The 23,001-nt window shown below is 56.0% G+C and overlaps 1 protein-coding gene across 2 annotated transcripts; it reads right to left on the reverse strand.

The window, feature by feature from the left end:
* Window positions 1–2,705: 2,705 nt before the first annotated feature.
* LOC140844547 (anthrax toxin receptor-like) lies at window positions 2,706–14,866 on the reverse strand. Of its 2 annotated transcripts, XM_073217414.1 has the most exons (14): window positions 14,709–14,866; window positions 13,926–13,997; window positions 12,686–12,767; window positions 12,541–12,574; window positions 11,469–11,548; window positions 11,318–11,386; window positions 10,869–10,949; window positions 10,721–10,781; window positions 10,081–10,173; window positions 8,905–8,974; window positions 8,251–8,341; window positions 6,503–6,727; window positions 4,482–4,568; window positions 2,706–3,002 (listed from the first exon to the last, which is right to left on the reverse strand). In XM_073217414.1, the coding sequence occupies exons 1-14, from the start codon at window positions 14,822–14,824 to the stop codon at window positions 2,784–2,786; spliced, it is 1,380 nt and encodes a 459-aa protein (XP_073073515.1). In that variant the 5' UTR covers window positions 14,825–14,866; the 3' UTR covers window positions 2,706–2,783. The 2 variants fall into 2 exon arrangements, with proteins under 2 accessions (XP_073073515.1, XP_073073516.1); XM_073217415.1 differs by lacking the exon at window positions 10,869–10,949.
* Window positions 14,867–23,001: the final 8,135 nt, after the last annotated feature.

Raw genomic sequence — 23,001 nt, forward strand, 5'->3', positions numbered from 1 at the left:
AAGAAGATATGTCAAAGAAATAATCAATCCTCCCAAGTTTCCTTCATATGCTACATCTATAGCTTTTCTTCTTCCTTCCTAATTACAACCCTTAAATAGAATTCGTGCCTCAGATCGAATTTACCGAGTATCATAATTCCTCCAGGTGGTAAAGATACCTCGAGACAAATGCTGGGCATAGAAGCCACAGGGCATAAATCTGCAAAGAAGTAAAAAGCTAACCTTTGCAAACAATATGGCTTCTCTCTCACTTACCAACTTTACATTTCCCTGTATGGCCCCGGAAGATGACTGGTTAGCCAGAGACGGGTAAGATTCCTCAAGGGAGGAACAACCTAAGACAGGCACAGTCGCAGGGGGGCCATCAGGTGAGAATTTGGGGATCAACAGAGGTGAGGCTCAGAACCTCACCCCCCCTGCTTCGAGAGAAATCTTCTGCATCCGTGGATGTCTTGCTGCCCTTGTCTAGCCTGGATTAATACTTAGTCCATAGGCACACACCTGATCATCTGATCATCTACATTTGCCTTCTTACAGCACTAAACTATGTTTTCTACCTTTATCTTGCATCTACCTACCACTTCAGCATTTTATTAAAAATAAAAATAATAATAATAATAGGAGAAATGTGGGATCAACATATAAATCAAGTACAAAAATCAAACGAATATTCATATTTGACCTGATTGTTTATAGGTCATATTGCATGATCAAAACCGAAAGTTTCTGTGATGACTGCCCTTGTACTGTTCACCATGTAAGAATTTATTCACTATGTAAGAATTCGTTCACCATGTAAGAACTTGTTCGTTATGCTTCAGAAGATTGGAGACTGACGAGAATTAGGCTTGAGATGGATTAATGATTGTACATTGAGCGTTGACCACCCTATACTGAATTTTATTGTTGTTAACAACCATTTGATCAATAAATATGAGAGATGCCCTCTCAAAAAAAAAAAAAAAAAAGATCCAGCAAAGCACATTAAAAAAAAAAAAAAAAAAAAAAAAAAAAAGAAAGAAAGCCATTGTCCTAGAATATGCCAAGGTCTTTCCTGCCGTGAGACTTCCAACTAGCTGCTCCCTGGAATGCTGGGGTTGTTCATTCTCCCACTTCAAGTCACCTTAGGGAGGCCTTTCCACGCCACTCTTTCTAGTAACTGATTGTTACTAGAAACACTATCTCTCTAACTCCCTGAGGGTAAAATTGTAGCATTTCCAGAGTATCTCGCCGGCTTTAGTGCATTTGCATAACCTCAGGAGTGGAGAGAAGTGCATCTCCATGTCAACGGGTAATTGCCTGGGCAACCAAGGACGTGTCTGAACCTGAGAGTTTAAGGGGAGGCGCTGGCTGCTGGCCTGCTTGCTTCTGCCAGAGCTGCGGGGGGAGCCGGCCCTGGACTGCAGTTTGTGAGGTATTTTTCCCCAGGATTTCCTCTCCCGGGACTTACACTCCCTCTCAAACTGTTCATTGCCTTCATATCACTTTCTACAATCTGTCATTTTGCTACTTCTGAAGCAAGACATTCTCTGTGGCCTTGTGGATTATACTCAGGTAACAGCTTCAGCCTGACCCCCACTGGCCCCTCGCGATCTGCCCGCGGGAACTGCTTCTTCCACTGCCCCTGAACAATACGCAGAACCACAGAGCCTGTCCGCTCAATCTCTGGTATAGAAAGTCCTCCGAAGTTTATTTTAAATGAAGTTTCTTCTATGTGGTACATATACACCATGGAATATTATTCAGCCATAAGAAACAAACAGATCCTACCATTTGCAACAACATGGATGGAGCTGGAGGGTATTGTGCTCAGTGAAATAAGCCAGGTGGATAAAGACAAGTACCATGTGGTTTCCCTCATTTGCGGAGTGTAACAGCAAAGCAAAACTGAAGGAACAAAACAGCAGCAGATTCACAGACTCCAAGGGACTAGCGGTCACCAAAGGGGAGGGGTGGGGGAGTGCGGGTGGGTTCGGAGGGAGAAGGGGATTGAGGGGTATTATGATTGGCACACATGGTGTGGGGGGGATCACAGGGAAGACAGTGTAGCACAGAGAAGCAAATAGTGACTCTGTGGCATCTTACTCCACTGATGGACAGTGACTGCAGTGGGGTATGGGGGGGCTTGATAATATGGATGAATGTAGTAACCACAGTTTTTCATGTGAAACCGTTATAAGAGTGTCTATCAATAATACCTTAATAAAAATAAAAAATAAAATACATAAAAGGGACTTACATCAAGCCCCACAGCAACCTGGGATGATAACTGAGGGTCTGATACTCCTCAAGTGGCAGGTAACAAATCCTACCATTTGCAGCAACATGGATGGAGCTGGAGGGTATTATGCTCAGTGAAATAAGCCAGGCGGAGAAAGACAAGTATCAAATGATTTCACTCATCTTTGGAGTCTAAGAACAAAGCAAAAACTGAAGGAACCAAACAGCAGCAGGTTCACAGAACCCATGAATGGACTAACAGTTACCAAAGGGAAAGGGTCTGTGGGGGATGGGTGGGAAGGGAGGGATAAGGGGAGAAATGGGCATTATGATTAGCACACTAATGTGGGGGGGCACGGGGAGGGCAGCACATCACAGAGAAGACAAGCAGTGGTTCCAGAGCATCTTACTATGCTGATGGACAGTGACTGTAATGGGGTATGTGGGGGGGACTCGATAATGGGGACAATCTAGTAACCACAGTGTTGCTCATGTAAGTGTATATTAATCACACCAAAATATTAAAAAAACAATACGGGGATTTGGGTGCCGTAGAAATCGCGTTATGGGCTGAGACTTTCACAGCTGCTTTCCAGAGCCTCCAGGTTGCAGCAGGTATGAATGGCATCATTCCGCTGGTAGCGAATGGGTTGCGCACGCTGGCACCATGAGCAGATTTTGCTGAAGTGGGAGCAATGGACGCTGGGTTGATGGTAGATCCACGTGCCGCAGGACAACGACTCACAATGGGGCATCATTAGGGGGACGGCAGAATCACACCTCTGGGGAGAAGAGGAGAGAGAGAAAATGTCACTGACAAGCCACTGGAATTGGGGGCTGAAGGCTGTGATTTCCCTCACTCCTGGGGTTGCCAGGTTCCTTGTCTTCTCAAGCCCACCCTTGTCCTAATGGCCCGAGTTCCACGGATACACACCCAGGTCTGCCTAGCGGCACCGTGTAGCGTGCTAACATCAGGCTTCCGAGAACCTGTCTGCATGCAGCCTCAGAGCGCAGTCTGCCCATATCCTGTCCTGGGCGCCTCTGTCTCTGGCCGGAAGTCCACACTCACCTTCCTGTGTGCCTACTGCCTGGCCGGGCCCTTGGCCTCCCTGCTCAGGCCTCCTCGAGCGTCTCCTCTCCCCTGGGCACCTGGCTCTGCCCTATCCTACTCCAGGCCTCACACAACCACCCTCCCCGAGAAGCAGCTCCTGGCAGCTGCCACCTTCAGCTGTGCTTCCCCTCTGCCCGGGCCTCCAGCCCCGGGGCCCAGCTGGCTTGCTAGACTCCTCACCACCACGCCCTGCCCTTGTCAGCAGCCTGGCCTGCGTGCACGCAAAGCCTGTGACCCTGCCCTGCATGGGGCAGGCACTGTGGCAGAATGAACCCCAGCAAGGGGCTTCTATCTCTGGCAGGTGTGTTTTGGGCTCCCCGGGGCCCCACACTGCCTGCAGGGAGAGCAGGACGGCTCTCATCTGCCCCTTGACACTTAGAAGGACTTAATGGATCTGTCAAAACTAATGTAGAATCAGGGAGACCGGGGCAGAGCCTGACAGACACCACAGGGCTCTTTCTTTCTCAACACCTGCAACCGGGAGCCCATCCACCCCTGTCATCTCTGTGCCCTGCAGGACGGGGTTCTCCTCACTGCATGGGGCCCTGGTTCTGGGGTGGGGGTTACTTCAGGCCCCTCCTCCAGGTGCCCGTCTCCCTTCCTCAGTGGGTTCCCGGGAACCTGCAGTCCTCTCCCTCACTCTGCTGAGGAGACGTCTGCAGGAGCAGCAGGTGACACTCTGCTTTTTGGGGAGTGTTCATGGCAGGAAGAACTTGGCACAAAACTTCCATGGTTTTTCCTGACCTGGGCGATCTCTGCCGTCCCGTGTGTTCTCACCAATCCACCCAAGGGCCGAGGAAGCCCGAGCTTGGCTGGAGTGGACGACAAGCTCTGCCAGCACCGCGGACGGGGGCACCTGTCGGGCAGCCACCCACATCTAGAAGCCTGGGCCTGTGATAAGGGGAGACCCGGGGACGGGGACCAGCTGGGGGTGGGGAATATGGGCCCTCACGCCTTTTCTCTGTCCCAGGCCTCTAGGGCCCAGATGATGTCCTTACTGTGATGCCGGGTGATCAAAGCCCAGCACCCATAACCTCACCACCACAGAAGCCAGGCCTTCTGGGCCCGTGTCTGTGGGGCAGGAGCCGCCTGCCCCTGGCTGCCCTCGGCCCAGCCTGGGGCATCAGCACCTGTCTAGGGCCCTTCTCACCTCTGGTACCTTCATCTTCTCTTTATCAGGATTCCTACAGCACGATACAATGACCGAGGGGCACTTCTGGGCCAGTGCGGCTGGGCTCTAGAAGGAGAAAACAGTGTCTGCTTCTTGGCGGGCAGCTCCTGGGGTAGGGACACTGTGGCTGTTGCCCTGCACCTGTCACTTCCTGGCCACTCCGCCAGTGTTTGCTGGGAGAACTCAAGGACCAAGGGGCAGCACCGTGTCCCTTAGGAGAGAGCCGCCCTAGTGCAAACCCGGCAAACTCTTAGTTTGCAAATAAGGCTGCTCCCCAAAAGGGCAAGAAATTCTATCACCTCGCCTTCGTTCCCGGGGCAGCCCTCCTTAGAGAAGCCTGGCCCTGGGACTCTGGGACTCAGAGGAGGGGACCAGGTCTGAAACCGAGCCCCTTTACCATAACCCACCTGCGTCCTATGGAAGACCCTCCTACACACAGGCGTTTGAACAAAAGCCCCTTGTCTCAGAGGGAATCACAGCAGTTGCTGAAACAGGCCCCTGAGTTGCTCATTCAGTGACAGAGGCCCTCGGTCAGGCTCTGAAGGGAGCACGAGAAGGGTGTCCTCTGTGTGACACTGGGAGCCCCACATCTTATAGGGGGCCCACCATGGCCCTGTCACCCTCTTCTGCCAGCTCTCCCTGCCCAGGTCATGAGGGCTGGGGGTGGGGGAGACTGCCCTAGGCTGCGGGGGGGCTCACTGTGAAGGCCAGTGTGCCCGCAGGCTCTGACACCATCACAACCAAAGCAAACACGACCTACCTTGTGTGGTGCTGGTGGTGGCTTCTGGGAAATAGAAAGATGGAGTGATAAACACAGGTTGGAAGGCTCTGGCTCAGCCTTGTACACAGGAGGGGGCCTGCTCTGCAGCAGAGGGACAGAGCAGGGCCTTGGGTGTCCACCTGAGTGCTCGCTGCGTGTGGGTCTGTGGTCGGCTGGCTCCACCTGCCTGCGCTGAGCCCACCCTTCCCTGTGGGTCCCCGGGGAGACATTCAGCCTAGGATGCCTGGTGCTGCTGCAGGCATCTAACGGGGGGTTTTCATCAGCACCCTATACGTCTTATGAAGACAAGAGATCCTCCCCTTCCCTTCCTGCTCCTCCCCCCTTCCTCCGCACACCCTGAACCGCCCCTGTGCCCGGCCCTCAGGGAAGTCCACCTGGCACCCTGGCTTCCTGTCCTCAGGCCCCCAGTGTGCAGACCTCAGGCCTTCCGGCGTCTTGCTGGGGCTGCGCCCTCACACCCCCGGGGTCCTTCCTCCCATAGTGCTCCCGGGCCTGCCCTTGGGAGCCCAGCTAGCCGGGCCTCTGCGCCCGCCCTACCCGGGGCCCGCCTCTGCCCTCTGCTGTTGCCCTGGTTAGGCAGCACAATGGCCACATGCCATGAAGGTGACATTTTCCCCCAGTATCTCAGGGACCAAGGCCCATCGAGACACCAGTCCTGGAGCTGCCATGGCAGGAATGGGGGCACTTCACATCTGTCCCCTGCCCAGCCTGGCGCCCAGCCCTGACAACTGGGCCCTGAGTAGTGACTGGGAAGGAAGGACAGGGCTCCAGAGATGGGCAGAGGCCATGTGTGTTTTGAAAGGTACAGCTGACCCAGAGGAGAGCATTCGGGGGGCACCTGGCCCTCCCTTTGGGGCCATCGCTGCCCAGGCAGGGTCTGTGCTTTCCTCCAATCCACAGCAGAGGCCCCTCCCTGGCCTTTGTCCCTGTGGGTCCTTCAGAAGCCTGAGTCGGGCCTGGGGTCACTTCTCCTCAGGGGTAGGGCCGCTCACAGGTCCCCTCTCTGGGCCAAGCCTGAGGCACAAAGCCCCTCAGAGGCCAGGCTGTGTGCCCAGGAATGGGAGGGTGGCTCTGAGCCCCCATGTGCGCAGGTGATGACCTCAGAACTGACGGGAACCTTCCCACAGGTGGAATCCCGGGGCAGCCAGGAGTCCCCATACTTTGGGGGACGGCTGGGGAGTGCCTGGGCCACAGGGCTGTGTAGTCAGGGGTCACTCACACTTTTACTGCGCCATCGCCAGATACAGCAGCAGCACAGCACCAGGAAAAAGGGCAGCGTCAGGAGGGGCACAGCCCAGTAGAGAGAGTGTAAACTGAGGAACACCCCTCTGGGAGGCCCTCCATCTGGCTGAGTATCCTCTTTGTCTTCCGGCCCACCATCTGGAAGGGCTCTTTGTTGGGCAGGCGGTGGTGTGGCACCCAGTAAGGCAGGTGGGGTCCCCTCCTGAGGAAAGCACACGTGTTAAGTCCTCGTGCACCTGGGCAGCTTCCTGTGGTGCCCATCACTTGGCATCCCACCCCACACCTCCAAATCCACCTTTCCCCCTTACACTCAGATTACCCCACTCTGAGAGGCCACAGCAGGACTAGGAGCCAGGGGCTGGGCCCTGAGGGCCCTGAAGCACCCTGGGCCACAGACCCTGCTCAGAGGCTCTGACCCAGAACCCTGCCAGGGTGTCCGGCATCCTCCGTGCTGGGCCACAGGCAGTGCCCACTGCATGCCCGGGCTGACAGCACAGGGGCCTGGGGAGGTGCCCACCAGTGAAGGCACACATGGGGTGCAGGGGGGCTCCTGGGGCCGGGATGAAGGGGGTCTGCAGCATCAGGGCAGCACCCTGGGTCTATCTCCCCATAGCCTGGCCCTCCCTGGCCCCTACCCAGAGCTGCTCAGCCCCTCTGAGCTGCACTTCCACATCCGGAGGAGCGAGTGAGGGGACACCTGTGAGGTTTAGGGTTCAAACCCCATCCTGGTACAGGGCAGGCCCGTAAGGAATGGGGGCTCCTGTCCTGTTCTTCTTCATAGTCACGGAGAAGCCCACTGTATCTGTGCAGTCAGGGGCTGCAAGGCCTGAACCGGTCACCCAAGTGCGATGCTTCAGGTTAGGGGGAGAGGGACAGGGCGACGTGGACTCGTGCCCAGGAGGCAGGGCCGAGGAGAGGGGAGGCCAGGCCAGGGCGGGGGGGAAGCCACTGTGCTGGGAGTAGACACCGGTTGGCTCCTGAGTTCTTCTCCCAATGTGCCTGTTGAAGGGCGCTTGTCACCAGGTGGGACCCCAATGGGCAAGTGGGTCAGTTCCGTCTGCTGCCGGGAGCAGACATCCAGGGATAAGTATAAACAGACATGCCCAGGAGTGTCAGTGCTGTCGGAAGCCAGGCGTGGGAGCAGGGGCTGTACCCGCAGCGGGGCCCGAGCACCAGTGCAGTGGAATTCACCTCCACTATGCAGGGCCGGAGGGGGTCCCAGCCTCCAGGGCTCCTGGGTCTGAGACCCCAGTTTTGAGGGCCTGGACTCTAGCTCCCTGCACACAGCCTCCAGCCTCCACCCCCCACCTAAGCCAGACCCAGAGGGAGCTCTGAACTCCCCACCAGGAGACCCAGGCCAGGGAGGCGGCAAGGTGGGAGTCAAGGGGCCGCTCTCAGCACTGTCCCGGAGTCTGCTTGGAGCTCCAAGTGCAGGGTGCCATGTGCCTTCAGGGACCCTGGGCTTGCAACAGGGCAGAGGAGCTGCACGGCCGCAGACACCTTCACAGGGGTACCCCGAGGGCACTTCTGAAGCCTGAGCGGGGGCACCGCTCCCCAGGGAAAGGTTCAGGGGCTGCCGTGGCTGTGAGGTGCTGCCCAGGTGCCCAGCTGCCCAAGCGACTTGCTGGGCCTGCCCTGGACACTGTTCCTGCCTTTGGCTTCCCAGTGTGTCTCCCTGTCCGGGGATGCACAGAGTACAGTCCCAGGGGGCGGCAGTAGTCTCACCCTGGACGTCGCACAGGTCGTCCTGCTGATCTCTAAATCCTTCTTGATGAAGGTGAGGCCATTATCCAGGCTGATATCGATGAGGACGGCCCTAGAGCACAGAAAGGGCAGACGGTGACCCGCAGCCCAGACGGCACCGTGCGTGCGCTTGGCTCAACCTGCACCCGACCGTGGTCCTCGTTGTAACAGCTCTGATCAGCGGGTATTCAGGACCCTGAGTAGGGGGCAGCACGGGGCAGGAGGGCCCACCCCAGGACAGATGAGGCCCCCTGTGCAATGAAGGCTGAGCAGGCTGTGAGGAGCCCTGCAGGGCCCAGATGCCCTCGTGGCCACGGGCCAAGTGGCCAGGCGGGCTGTTTGGTGTCACCTCCCAAACTCTTTTCCATGACAGAGCATGCTGGCTTGGCCCTGAAAGGTGCCTGGGCCACAGGTACCGTCCCTGGGGCCCGGCACCTCCTGCATCCTGCCCTCCTTGAGAGAGCCTGGGTGACAGGGGATCACAGCCCCTCAGGGGACCACCCGCACAGGTGGGTGCAGAGGAAGCCCTGAGCCCTCCCAGAACTGGTGTGAGCAGCTCCTCCAGAGGACGCATCACGCACGCTGGTCCCGCCATAGTGCCCATAACTGACCACATTCCCTGAGCTTTACGCTTACCGGCCCCGATTATTCATCTTCAGTCCTGGGCAGGTAACGGAGGTGTCTTCCACCGATAAAGCCTTCATTCCTGGAAGAAAGTGACACGCAAATAATGTCAATGGACATGTCCCCACATCCCCGACGCCCCTCCTGTGGCCCTTGGCAAGCAGAGCTCGCCCCTTGGCGGATGTCGGCTTCCGTTCTCTGCCTGCCTGGGAGCACCTGCCTCACACCAAGTGCCGTGCTGCTGACCCGACTGTCATTTCAGCTGCGACCTTCTGAACATTCTTACCCTTCGTTGGAGCTCAGAATGAAAACTCAATGCTAAGTATGGTCAGGGGAAAGGATTGGTGTCTGGGTGGGGAAAGGCTAGGATTAAATGGGCAAAAATACCCAAAGCGGTGCAAACTGACTTTCCCGTTGGATGTGCCCAGTCCGGAGAGGAGGAGGATGGGACGGCAGCCCAGCACGCAGAGGGGCCTGGACAGGCATGAGTGACTGGAAAGGAGTTTTCAAACCAGTATTACATGCATGGGATGAACTCCCATTTATTAGTGTCCTCTCTAATTTCTCTTAAGAGTGTCCTTCACTTTCTTGGTTAGGTTCATTTCTAGGTAGTTTATTCTTTTTGATGCATTTGTGAATGGAATTGTTTTCCTGATTTCTCTTTCTGCTAGTTCATCATTAGGGTATAGGAATGCAACAGATTTCTGTGTACTAATTCTGTATCCTGAGAATTGGCTGAATTCAGATATTAGTTCCAGTAGTTTTGGAATGGAGCCTTTAGGGTTTTTTATGGCATCATGTTTCAATCTCAAGTGAACACACCATCCTGGCAGACCTGGCAGAGACTCAGAGCCCTGGGGCTGCGTCGACTTCCCTCCCATAGACTCATGGACTCGAGTCCTTGCCTCCCAAGGGAAGGGAGAGCCCAGGAAAGGGAGGGCGTGCATCTCTTAGGGCGCACCCCACCCCACACCCCGCCAGGGCTACAGGACAGGCTGCTCCCGGGGGTATGATGGTGCTGGGGATCGATTCAGTCCTGGGCACGAGCGGCAGGTGCCCAAGCACCCAGCCAGTGACCCCTTCCACTGTCCATGCTGCTGGTTTTTGGGGTGTGCACAGTGAATGGCCAGCATGGGCCCTGGTTTGCTGGGGGACAGCTGTCACCGGGGGACAGGAGGGGCTGCTTACGGATGATTTCCTTCCCAGTGCGAAACTGACAGACAACGTCATCGTTGCGGACGCCCTGAAAACCTTTTCCAATAACCTTGACGGTCTTTTTCCCTGCAAGAGTAATATCCAGACATCTGTGTGGGGAAGCGTGGCGGTGTTTTCCTCAGATCACAGCTATGGCAGGCCGCCCCCACAACAGAATTCCCATGAACCCTTGGGGCGTGCAGCTGTAGCTGAACCCACATCTGGGCAACCCCCTGGCCAAATCTTCTCCTTTCGGTCATTGACGGCGTACTCCCGGGAGCCTGGGCTGGGTGCAGCCTTAGGTGCCTCTCCCCACTTCCCATGACCCATGAAGTCCATCCATTAAAGGCCCCCAGCCTAGTTCCCTCCATAGGTGCAAACCCAGCCAGGGGTTTCTGCTCTGAAATCCCGACGTGCCCCCTAATGGGCGCAGGCAGGGACCAGGCAACCCTGAGATTATACACATTCATACCACATGTGCCACACACGCACACACACACACACATGCACACGGTGCGCTCATACACACCACACAGACTGGAACCACATACAACACTCCCACCACACACATGGCACATTCACAAAACACACACACACACACTCCTGCGTTTACAACAGCGACCCCAGTTATCACCTCTAGTGCAGAGAGAGGAGAAGTCCACAGACGTAATCTCTACACAAGACCTGGCTATGAGCTGCAGTAGAGAGAGAGAGGAGTGGCAGGGTCACGGGTGTGGACGGCGGGGGCACGGCGTGCAGCCCCCTCCATCCCCCTCACTCACGGGGTCAATGATGTCTTCCAGTCCGCTGTATCCGGTGTCCACTGCAAGCACATGACCCACTGTGCCAGCAATTTCCAGGAGCTGAAAGGGAGAGGAGACAGCCTGGGCCCACAGCCAGGGGTGATGACCCAGAGGTCCCCATCCCAGGACACAGACACGGAGGGCTACACCCTGGCACCTCCAGCAGCCCACCCTCAGGGGAGGGAAAACCCTTCCACCCTCACCTCTGCTGTGCAGGTCTTACACAACACTTGCTACTCATTCTGAACGGCCACCTTGCACATCTTTCAACTCCCTGGGCCCAGCCTAAGCGGACAGCCCCCCCTCCTACTCCCCAGGGACCTCCTGGGGGGTGGAGGCCCATCGTCTGGGCGACCCTGAGAGCGCCGTCTTTGAAGCTTTCCCCTGCGAGGCTCCCAAGGGACCCCTCTTTCGCTGCTCAGAATTACCTGGTATTTCTGGGAATCTTGCACACCCACGAAATACAGAGTTGCCCCCAACTGCCTGGATTTTTCAGCCTGAGAAAGAGGAAGTGTTGGGTATAATAAATTTGGTCCAAATATGTGGACCCAAAGGCTGGTAACAATGGGCTTAACTCACTTCAACTTTTGTCTCCGCAAAGGATTCTGGTAGGAGTGGTCCACCTGTCAGCGCGATGATGAGGCTGGGGACCCTCTCTCCTGCGGGAGAGGCAGGGCGTGACTGGGTCAATGAGAGCAACGGCCACCGGCTTCCAGGACCCGAGCACTGCTCCCCATGCCTCACCCTCCTGGGGAGAGGCCACCCCGACCTGAGCACCTGCCACCACATGCCTGGAAGGCTTTGCAGCTTATCATGCAACAAGGAGGGCCTCCAGCCCAGGACCCACTTTGCAGATGAGGAGACTGAGCCCAGCTTAGGGTTCCTCCTACAGAACTGTCACTTCTCCCAGATGGCACAACCTTAGCCCTGAAAGGCAACGCCAGCAATTTCACAGGACAAGCACCAGCCTTCCAGAGGAGCAAAAGCAGGAGGGGGCACCCCTACTGTGCACGACTCCCGCCCGGCCACGCAGGCCCGTTCCAGCTCTGGGCCTCACCCACAGCTCTCCCGCGGGCACCTGCACACCCAGGCTCAGGGCTCGAGTAAGAGGCAGGTGAGCAGTAGACCCCCTCCCAGGCTCAGTGCCTCTCCCGGGGCCACACAGCTTCCCTAGACCCTACAGCCAAGGTGAGGATGCTTCTGGGACAGGCACAGTCGCTCACACTGCGGGAGACCCAGAGCAGGAGCCTCAGCCCAAGGGCGGGAGCTGGAGGGAGAAGGAGTCAGGGCGGAGCGCCTGCTCAGCAGGGGGAAGCGCGGGCTCCCTCCTCACCCTGAGGCCCCGCCGCTCCAGGACCCTCTGGGTCTCCCCCTCTCTCCTTCCTGCAGCCCGGCTCCAGGGCCAGCGCCCCCCACTTCCTAGGAACCATGGCGTCGTCCGCGGGACCCCTGGCTGTGCTGCGGAACATCACGGGGTGGCTTTCAGCCCCACCCCTCAGAGCGGGAGGCTGCCGCTCAGAGAGGGCAAGCAGCTGGTCCCGGCGTCAGCGCCAGGACGCGGCCTGGGCAGGGCCGCCCCGGCCTCAGGAAGGCCCAGGCCTGGCTCTTTCCCGGGACTCCACCGCCAGGAAGGAGGAAGCAGCTCCCTTACCTGCAGCACGTGTTCTTTCCATCTGCTCATTCGCCTGCAGCAAAAGGAAGGAAGATGTTGGGGGGGGGACAGTGAGACGACCCAGTGATGACCCTCTGCCAACCTCATAAAGCAGAGGCACATCCCAGAAATCCAGATTCCGTACCCTTTTCAATCCGTGCTGCATATTTATGGCTCCTGAAGGTATGACATTCAACAGATCGACAAGACCAGTGTTTATTTTATTTCTGAAAAGAAAAAAATCAGAGCAGGTGGGAGATGGAATGAGGGGTTGCCTCTTACAAGCGGCCCCAGGCTGTCCTTGTCCGTCTGCACGAGCAGCCCTTCCGGGACGGGTGAGGGCCACGTCAAGCAGCCCTGGCCCGGCCCTCTGCCCCGTGCCTTTGGCATTGGCTGGCCTGGTTCCCACCGTCCCAGTCCCGTATCCGGTGAGTGGGGTGGGGAGGGCATGCGTCTGTCTAGCCCCATAGGTGTGGCCTGGGCTCTCTGCGCTCAGCTCTGTCTAAGCCGTGCAGAACTGGGGACCTCACCCCGGGATACACCCTGACTGCCCCCGGTGAGTATGGGGAGATGCCAAGTGTGATTCCATCACAGTGTGACTGGCAGCACGCCCGCCCCCCGGGGGCCCTGGTGAGGGCGCACTCTTCTCCCACCCTTAAGGCTAGGTTGGGAAGGTCACCGTGGCCCCTCCTGTCCACGGGCCCTGGGCCCCTCCAGTGCAGGGTCCTCGGGCCTTCTGCTGCTCCTCCCACTCCCAACCATTTTCCTCCATGAGAATCTGAACCTCCCTGCTACTCAGAAGCTCCATCCCCTCCCGCCTCCCGCCTAGACCCTCCTGGGATGCAGGCCCACGGGGCCTTCCTCCAGCACCCTGCCCCAGCCTGGTGTTCAGGACCCACTCCTGGGCTCCCCTCACCAGACTCGGGGGGAACACGCTCCCCTCCACTGCAGCACCCACACTTGGGTGATACCATCCCTTCGTCCCTGGTTCTGACTGTCCCCTCTTCCCCAGTGGCCCGGGGCAGAAAGTGACACACAACCGCAGGTGCCAGGCTGTGTCCCTAGAGGCCCCCACATCTGCTCCACCTGATCTGGGAATCTTCGCAGTCGGCCTGCTCTAGGGAAAGGGTTGAGCATGGAGGGCTGGACTCGGAGGGGAGGAGTCTGCCTACCAGCACAGGGTCCGGCCAGGGCCAGTGCACAGGCTGCAGTGGGGCCCGGGGGGCCAGGGCTGTAGGTGGGGGTGGGCAGAGAGGGGAGGGCCCAGGACACCGTGCCTGCACACCCGTGTGCTCCTCGGTGCGGCTCAGGGACCCCCTCTGCTCCCTGGCCCTCCCTGTGGCCTGATCGCTGGGTCTGCTCTAGGGGATCAATGAAACACTTACCTGTCCGAGGTCAGCTGCATATTGACGTGGCCTTGCGTCGAGTATGTAATGAATGACATGCGCTGTTCAGGGCTTGGGAGGAAACATGGACTTGTGAGCAACTATACACACAGGGTGAAAGTGATGCTGGTGTGCAACAGGCAGGGGGCGCCCCCCAAGTTCCCTGCTCTCCGTTCTGTCTCTTAGTGTGGAGCCCATTTCCTGGACTCCACAAGTTCTCATCACTTTAGTGAAGGATCATGAGGCCCGGCAGGCGCGCAGCCCTCCTGTCAGAGTGCGGCAGAGCGCCCTGCGGACCCAAAGCCCGGAAGTCTGTTTCCCTCTCTGCCTCTCTCTCTCTCTCACTCACACACACGCGCACAGGGCTGCTGCGTGCACAGGAGACAGGCAGCTACCTGCTCTTCACGAGGGCCTCCCTCGCTGGCCGCCCCTCTCCCCTCCTGACAGATTCTTGGTCCTTTCCCTTCTCCTCCTCCCTGGACGATCTTCCCCACCTCCCTCCCCCTCGCCTCAAAGAAATTATGCTCCCTCCTCAGCCATTCATATTTCCTAATCTGTGAGGGCCTCCAGGGAAGATGTGCCCCTGAAAACAAGGACAGACCCCCAGGAAGGAGCCAAGCAGGGCTGCAGAGATTTTAGGAAACAAGTGTGATCTGTCCTTCTCTCCTGTTCGGAACAGTGACCTGAGCTTTGCGACCTGAGGCAGGCCCGGGTCCACTGCATCTAAACAGCAAAGTACTCAGAGAGGAAATCGCCCTGCAACACAGAGCTGAAAAGCCGTACTTTTTAAATCTGTTCACCAAATCCCGCACAAAGCTCTGTGTGAACATCCAGTTGTGTACACCTTGTGATCTGAAAAAGAAGAAGACGTGAGTCAGAGACGGAGGTGCATGTATCATGTGAGCACGGTTGCTGCCTTCCCTGCCTTCCACTGGCCCTTAGCAGGCTCCTCCGTGTGTGTGTGTGTGTGTGCGTGCGTGTGTGTGTGTGTGTGCGTGTGTGTGTGTGTGCGCGTGCGTGTGTGTGTGTGTGTGCGTGCGTGTGTGTGTGTGTGTGCGTGCGTGCGTGTGTGTGTGTGCGTGTGTGTGCGTGTATGTGTGTGTGTGTGTGTTGTGTGCATTTGTAATGTGTTCTATCTTAAATTTATGTTCAAGCATTTCCTTGATAAATTTAAAAATGAAATTACAGACAAACTAGTGGCATGAAGTGTGAAAAAGACAGACTGGGAAGCTCTAAGCCTTAGTTTCCACAAAGAAACACTGACCAAACAGAGGTTTAAACTGGAAACAGTATACTTCCACGGAAAACAACAAAGGTAGGCAGAAACCGAGGGAAAAAGAAAGAATGGACATACAAGACAAGCAGAAGCAAACAATAAGATGATACAGCCAGGCCTTACACACCAAGCATCACTCTAAATGTGTGTGGCACCGGGTGGCTGAGTACATAATAAAACCCAAATATTTGCTGCTTACAAAAGACTCATTCAGCTCTAAAGATATATGTCGGTTAAAAGTGAAGTGATAGAAGAAGAAATTCCATGCAAGTGGAAATCAGAAGAAATCAGCCATAGTTATATCAGATAAAATAGTCTTCAAGCCAAAAATGGTAACAAGAGCCAGTGAAACAGGATTCTGGGTAAATGGTGGAGTAGAGAGAGCCTGAAGTCACCTTCTCCACCAGATCTACACTTACACACAGAGTCTTTCACCCTGAAGAAGAGTGGAGACTGAAGTGACCACCACCTTCTACACAGAGAGGGACAGAAAGATCACGCACACATGGAACCCCAAAGCAGCAGGAGACACAGAGACGCAGGAACCCCAGGAACCCCAATCCCAGCACAGCAATTTCCCCGCCTGCTGATTAAGGGGCATGCAGGCCACAGATCTGGGCCATGTGGTTGGAGGGACTGAGTCCTCTAGAAACCACATGGTGGCCTTCAATCCTTTTCAAGAGGAAAGTCCCAGGGAACAAATGCCTGGGGCATTCTTTCTGCCCCAGGGAGTCCGCAGAGAGTCTGTTCCTTGAATGTGACCGGACAGTCCCTGCTTCCCTCTCTCAGAGCCTGGGGCCCCCTACTGACCCCAGGGACAGCACTGTTCTATGGCAGCGACTAGAGCAGGTGGGCCACTCACGAGTCTAGGACGAAGTACACGTCGTAAGTGCTCCAGCAGGATTCCCCAGCTGCTGGGCTCTCCTGGAGCCTGGAGCTGGGGTCGTGACCTTGGTCCTGGGTGGGGTGGCGGAGGGTGCTCCTGGTGGTCGGGAGCGGAGATGGCGGCAGCAGCAGCAGGAAGACCACCAGCACGGGGCCCCGCATCCTGGGGCCGCTGTTCTTGCCTCCGCCCAGTCCCTGGGGGCCCAGGCGGGCCCCGTAAACTGCAGGCCACCTCAGGCCAACACCTCCTCTGCTTCCTCGCGGGCTCAGGGTCCTCGGCACTCCCGACCTCAGCGCTACTCACGCTCTGATCAGTATACCTTGCACCTGCCAGCAGCCACCTGATACCTGCCCTGTGGGTCCAAGTAGCAAGTGGTGGGCTGTGGGGTGATGGCCCCGCTACTTATGCACCTTCACCCCGCCCTGCTGACGTAGGTCCATTATGATGGACAATAGGTTGCCCTGGTGACCTTGTGAACTGCAGCTCTGCCCGGTGCTCTCCCTGTGGGCATCCTCAGGCAGGAGTTTGAAGGGGCAGTAAGATGAGGCCTCCATTTGTCCCTTATCCCAAACCCTCCCAGGGAGTCTACAATTTCAAGGAAACCCGGCCCTTTGGTAAACTGACAGAGGGCAGCTGAGGGGGCCTCCACACAGACATCACTGAGTGTGGGGAGGTGGAGAGAAGATTGCTCTAAGTTTATTTGTGGGGACACTGAAGTCACCCAAGGGATAGAAGGATCTAGAAGAAGGCTGTGAAAGCAGGCCAGTGTCCTTTGTGAATGCGGGACATTCCAGTTATCTGCTCTGTGTATTGAACCATCGCAGACCTAGGGACATAAAGCAGGAAAATTTCATATGCGCACAGGTTCTGTGGATTAGAAATTCAGAGATGTCTGAGCGGGCACGGGTTGACTTTCCTCCATGGAAAACCCACTTGCTCTTTCATGTAAATTCTGGAATCATATCATACATTCTCCACTCTCCTAAACCTCTCTTAGTATTTTAGCAAAACAAAGTTACATATGTAGATACATTTGGAGGGATTTGAATCTGCTGTCTGGACCACTCCCACCAGTGAACATCAGGCACCCGCCCTGCTTCCCTCCTTCGGGGCAAAACCAGCCACGGGTTTCTGATCTGAAATGCCCAGGTGCCCCCTACTGGGTGCAGGCAGGGGCGCACAGAGGGGGACGCAGCTCTGAGGGCCACCCTGCCCCAATCCCAGCGTCAGCTGCAGTGAAGGCTACTCCCTGGTGCCCGGTGGTGCTGGGGACGGATTAGTTCCTGGGTGTCACTGGCAGGTGTCCAGGCTGGGCTCACTGTGGGGAGGCAGCCCGATGCGGGACGGTTGTCACTGGAGGAAAGGAGGGCCTACTTATCGGGAATTTCTCGTTACCAAATCTGAATTGACAAATAACTTCCTCCCTGTTGTCTACATCTTGGAAGCCTTTTCCGATAACCTTCGATTTCTCGTTAACTGCAACAGTAACATCCATATGTCTGTGCGAGGAAGGGCTGAAGTGTTTTCCTCAGATCACAACTATGGCAGGCGGCCCCCAAAACAGAACTCCCAGGAACTTGTGGGGATGTGCCTGCATCTGAACCAGCCCCCGGCCTACTTCCCTCCATAGGTGCAAACCCAGCCAGGGGTTTCTGCTCTGAAATCCCAAGGTGCCCGCTAATGAGTGCAGGCAGGGACCAGGCAACCCCGACATAACTGAGAGAGGAGCCAAGACCTCCTGGTGAGTCAGCCCTGGGTCATGTCTGAGCTGCACACGCACACCTGGGGGCCTGGGGACTTTCTGCCGCCTGGAGTCAATTGTCTAACCCTCCCCCCACCCCCGTCTTTCTGGGGGCCTACGGCAGAATGGAAGCCAGAGAAGCCAGACCCGTGCTTGAGGAAAGAGAATGTGGGGTTTCAACAGGGTACGTGGCTTCCCCCAACACTTGGCAGTCAGAGGGTCAGGATCTGCTGTCCGTGCCCAATCCAGGGCCACAGAGGATGCCACCTCTGCTCTAGACCCGGCTGAACAGCTGTCACGCAGCTCCTCTGGAATGCCCTGGGCTCTTGTTTTCAACGCGTGGGGCTGTGACTGCTGAGCCTGAAACCCTAGAGGGGACCTGGCTGGCCTGAGCCTCGTGGGGAAGTTTGGCCACAGCCTCTACTCGCATGTCTGAGACACGCAGGGAGTGTGGCAGCTGAGGGCAGGGCTGAGAGCCCAGAGCGCGGCAGGTGCCGGCACTCCTGGGAACGGTGCACAGCGCCCCTCTGCTCCGTGCATCGTCCCCTGCCTTGCGTCCCTGCTGCCCTGCAGGCCCTGCTCTTGACCGCTTGTCCTCTTGTAGGAACTACAGCTCCCAGGGGTCTGGTTCACCCTGGGAATTGTAGGTAAGTGGGGGCAGGAGGATGGTTTCCGGGTTTTGAGCAGAAGAGATGTTGAGGTAAAGGACTGTGCTCTGCCCAGACAGCTGCTCCCTTTACATGCTATCTGCCCTCACCCTGTGCCTCCACCAGTAAGAACCCCAAGGAGAAAGTGACCCCAAGAGTGAGCACAGCCGGCTTGCAGGCAGCTGTACTTCCCCCGCTGCACTCCCGCTGCCCACCGGCTCTGAGAGCGCAGAGGGACCTGCCGCCCCAGGACAGAGACAGATCCTTTCTGGAAGGGAGGGCACTCTTTCTGGGAGAACAGTTACATACCAGGCTGCCTGGGCTCCAAGGACAGGGGACTGAAGGCGGGCGGCTCCCCGGGAAGGCCAGGTGGAGCTGGGCGGTGAGGAAGGGTGGCTGACCACCAGGACTGGCAGGGGCACAGAGGGAGGTGCCTGCCCTGGGGCGGCCAGGTGGGGGCTAGGGCACCACGTGCTGCCCAGCGCAGGTTTGTGGAGAGAATTCCCACACTGTGCACCCACTGTTCACCTGTGTGTCCCCTGCCTGCAGCAATTCTACTGCTGGGACTGATCCCGGGAGAAACCCTGCCCCACGCCCGCAGAGAGGTGCGCTTGGGAAAGCCCCCCAGGGCGGCTTGTAGCAGCGTCTCCTTCAGAACGATCTTACTAGTGGAGACTAATGACATTAATTTGGTCCTTCAACGTACCGGACTGCTGTGCAGATGGCTGCAAATTACAGGACTTACAAACCAGCAACAAATGGAGGAGAAAAGTCGAATTAGAAATAATTGGGAGCAGACCAGGGAAACTCAAGGAAGCTCTGAAAGTAAGTAGTGGGCAGGAAGGAAAGAGTCAGGAAAACTACACAGACACAGAAGCTCAAACAACACACTGCAGCCGGCAGCCTCCACGCTTCAACTGCTTCAACGGCTGTTGAGGGCAGCGCTCGGGTTTTCACAACTAACTAGGATGTGCCTGGAGGTGATATCAAGCCATTTAAAGGAGATTAAACGCCTTACACGGGTTTTAAAAGGACATGAAAGCACATAATTAATCTTGGAAGGATTCCTGTCCCAAGTCATTTGTCGCCACAAATCTTTTTACATGTTCAAAAGTTAACTCACTACAAAATTCAGATGAGGAGTTTCTCCGGATGCATGCGCCAAGGAACCTCTGCAATTACACCAGCAATTTTTTAAACAAACTGTGCAGTGTTTCAGGGTGACAGCCTAAGACAGCATCATTTCCCTAAGAGGTAAAAACAAGATAAAGTCTTGGCCCTCATCGCTCTTAAGTGTTTTTCATCTGCCAGACAGACGCAAACGTGTGCCAGTAGATCTCTTCCCGCCTCAACTTCCTACATCCTGAAGGCAGTAAGAAGCGACAAATGCCTGTTCCTCACTGCAGAGCTGACAACCCCCAAATGACGATTTTACATAATAAAAGATGTTTACTGAGGCTTACAGATTCCCTGGTCACCCGCTTCAAAGGCAGCTGGCAAATAACAGATCCAAAGATTAGCAAATTAAGGCCAGTAAACAATTTCCCTAAGGAGAATGCTAGCTCTCTTGGGCCTCTGGTACTTCCCGAGACACCCAGAAAATAGCAGATGAAAAAAGACTAAATCCGATGGCAGCTGAACAAGAAAACAGACTGTGCCAACCTGGACTCACTCTACCACCACTGAAGCAGCTTCCATGGGCCCTGCCTAGAGAAACACGGGTGCATTCTGGCAGTGATCACCCGCTGTCCAGCCCAAGGGGGGTCGGCACTCCCCAGTTAAAGGCATTCACCTTACCACAAACAGAAACTACAAAATCTCATCTGTAAGGGCCCTAAACCCTACGACATTATAGACAATTTTAACTCTACAAGTTCTCTTACAGAGTTGAACACCCAAAAGTGAGTGCGAGGCGGTCTTCAGTCAGTAGCCCCGGCTCCTCTTTCTGCGTCTGCCTCTGCATGAATCAAGTGACCTGGAGAAAGTTCTCTCATCTCTTTATTTATCCCCTTTTCCCTGCCAGGTACAAAATTAGGTCAAAGCCACCAATTCTTTTGGAAAATAAAATGAATTTCTTAGATTGGTTATGTCTACACTGTCATGCAAATACCTCCTGGCCACTGCGCAGCTATAGCCAACCCTCAAGTACGTACGATGCGGCTCGTGCCCATATTAACGCAGGAAACTGTGCACCTTTACTCTGCACAGGAAACACCCTTCCCGGAGAGGCCGGCAGACCCAGGGGCTTCCGGAACAGGCTCCTTTAGGGGTCCCCAGTTTCAAATGTGGAAATCCTTAGCAAATTAACATGCCATGCAAGTTACAAGAGCATACACTATTTTTTCATTAAGGAAAACCAAACAACCTGTCTGGCGCACTAATGTTGGGGGGACGTTGTGTATTTTCCTCGGTTCTTGTCCCTGGCGCGACAAAGACATGAAGGGCAGAGACACAGTAGTGGAGCAGAGCACAGGTTTTATTTAAAGTTCCTTAAAGAGAGAAAAAGTGCAGCAGGCAACCTCAGCGAGGAGAGGCGCCTTGAAAGGTTGGAGAAAGTTTAAGATTAAAAGGTTACACACTTAGAAAGTGTGGGCGACCTCAGAGAGAGGAGTGCCCTGAAAGGTTGGGGGTTCCCCCTTTTAAGGATTTTTCAGGAATGTGATCATGGGCTGAGGGTGCAGACCTGTTAAGCGGTCCCTGAATATTTAAAATTAACTTAATACAGGAAGTTTACTGCTCTGATTTCTCCTGAGATAACTGGCCTCTGGGTCTGAGAGCCTATCAAACAAGACCACCTGCCCAGCCCCCCAGGTGGGCTGAGTGCTTGTCTGCTGAAGAGGACGTTAAGAATCTTCCTCACTTCCTGCCTTTTCCTATGTTGTTTATTGCTGGGCCTGCGTCCCAAATTCCTCCCATCTCCTCCCATCTCGCATACCACCAGGCACAGTGTGGCTGGACGGTAAGTGTATCTGTGTGTGTGTGTGTGTGTGTGTGTGTGTGAGAGAGAGAGAGAGAGACACACACACACACACACACACACACATTTCACATATTGTTAAATGAATGAGATGAATACATTCCCAAAGTCTAATGAGCCCTGGACCGGCCCAAAACTTCCGGAGAAAACGCCAGTGTTCGGGCCGCTCCGTACTTCAAGCTGCTGCTGCTGGGAGGCGGCGAGGTCTGCGTGGGAGCAGGCAGCGGGGTCCCCGGGAAGGGCGGCCCTCTGCGGGTGGTGCGCGGAGTCTGAGGCCGGAGGCGGGGGGCGGCCGGCGGCGCAGGGTCCCCGGCGGTGTCAGCCCGCGGAGGTGCGGGCCCCAGCGGCGGGGGCAGGCGGGCGAACTGGGGATCCGCGGAGCCTGGCGCTGATGGCACCCGCTGGGGGCACGGAGTCGTCGGTAGCGGCCGCCACCGCCCTCCCAGGCATTGCTCACAGTTTAAACCGGGCTTAGCCCCGGGGGGGCGCTGTGCTCCTCGGCAGGGAGCAGCTGTGAACTTGGAGTGCTCTAGGCACCGGAATCTGGCGGGATATGTTGAGTGGAGGCCATATGAGGGTGACAGGGGTCGGCAGCCCCTGGAGAGACTATGGGCGGCAAGAAATTGGAGAAAATGTCAGGGGCTGAATCGTCAGCAGTCATCTGTGGAGTACCTGCTACGGGGTTTCCTGGGTCCTGGGAACCAGCCCCTGCCTCCTGGCAAATTGCACCTTGGGGGAGACCCACAGCCAGTACAATGGTGGAGAGAAACGCCCAGCAGGCTGCTTAGAGGGAGCAGAGGGCGCCTAACTACGACTGGGGGGCATGTGCCCAAACCAGGGGACAAGGGAGAGACCACGTGAAGGGAGGGCGGCTTTGCAGGCAGAGGGAGCAGCCTGTGCACAGCCTGAGCGAGTCTGAGGATCTAAGGAAGGCCAGGGCTGAGAGACAACTGCACGCCAGCCAGGTGGTCAAGGGCGCAAAGGGCTCATTGGAACCATTCACACAAACCACATGCTCAGTTTTCAGCATCCTTTTGGCCCTCGGAGGCCTGGGTTACATCTCCTTGCATTGCATCCCACGCACACACTGCAAGCATCCTTCAGAGAGGAGAGTTCCGTTTTCTGCAAGGTTATACGAAGGGACTGCAGGCCTGAGCTCTCCCATGCACTCGCTGTGTGACCCTGGACAAGGCACTTTACCTCTCTGTGCCTTGGTTCCATTATCTGTAAAATGGGGGTTGGCCTAGTATCTCCCTCACGGTGTCTTTGTGAAAATTAAGACATTAAAGGACCTAGCAGTTTCCTGGCAGATAGGAAGGGCTTAAAAAATGGTAGATGCCATATGATGAACAATTCCATGTCCAAATGACCATCTAAGAAGGTGGAAGTAGTGAGAAATGTGTGTCTCAAAGTATAAGCCGAGGTAGTGGGGGCTATACCTGGTCAGGGTCTAGTGGGTAGAAGAGTTTTCCATCAAGAAGCAAAGCCTTTGTGTCTAGGGGGAGAAAGCCTGGCTTGGAAATCCTCCCTGGCTGGGCAATCTATTGTT

Source organism: Manis javanica, chromosome 11 (assembly GCF_040802235.1).
Source record: "Manis javanica isolate MJ-LG chromosome 11, MJ_LKY, whole genome shotgun sequence".
In the NCBI taxonomy this organism is placed as follows: Eukaryota; Metazoa; Chordata; class Mammalia; order Pholidota; family Manidae; genus Manis; species Manis javanica.

Bases quoted from the DNA above. Each gene is read 5' to 3' on its own strand.
- LOC140844547 (XM_073217414.1), bottom strand. From the start codon at position 14,824: ATGATACATGCACCTCCGTCTCTGACTCACGTCTTCTTCTTTTTCAGA. The intron at 10,950-11,317 runs GTAATTCTGAGC...TCTCCCTTTCAG, and splicing joins AAGATTCCCAGAAATACCAG to CTCCTGGAAATTGCTGGCAC. The intron at 10,782-10,868 runs GTGAGTGAGGGG...TCTCTACTGCAG, and splicing joins TGGAAGACATCATTGACCCC to CTCATAGCCAGGTCTTGTGT.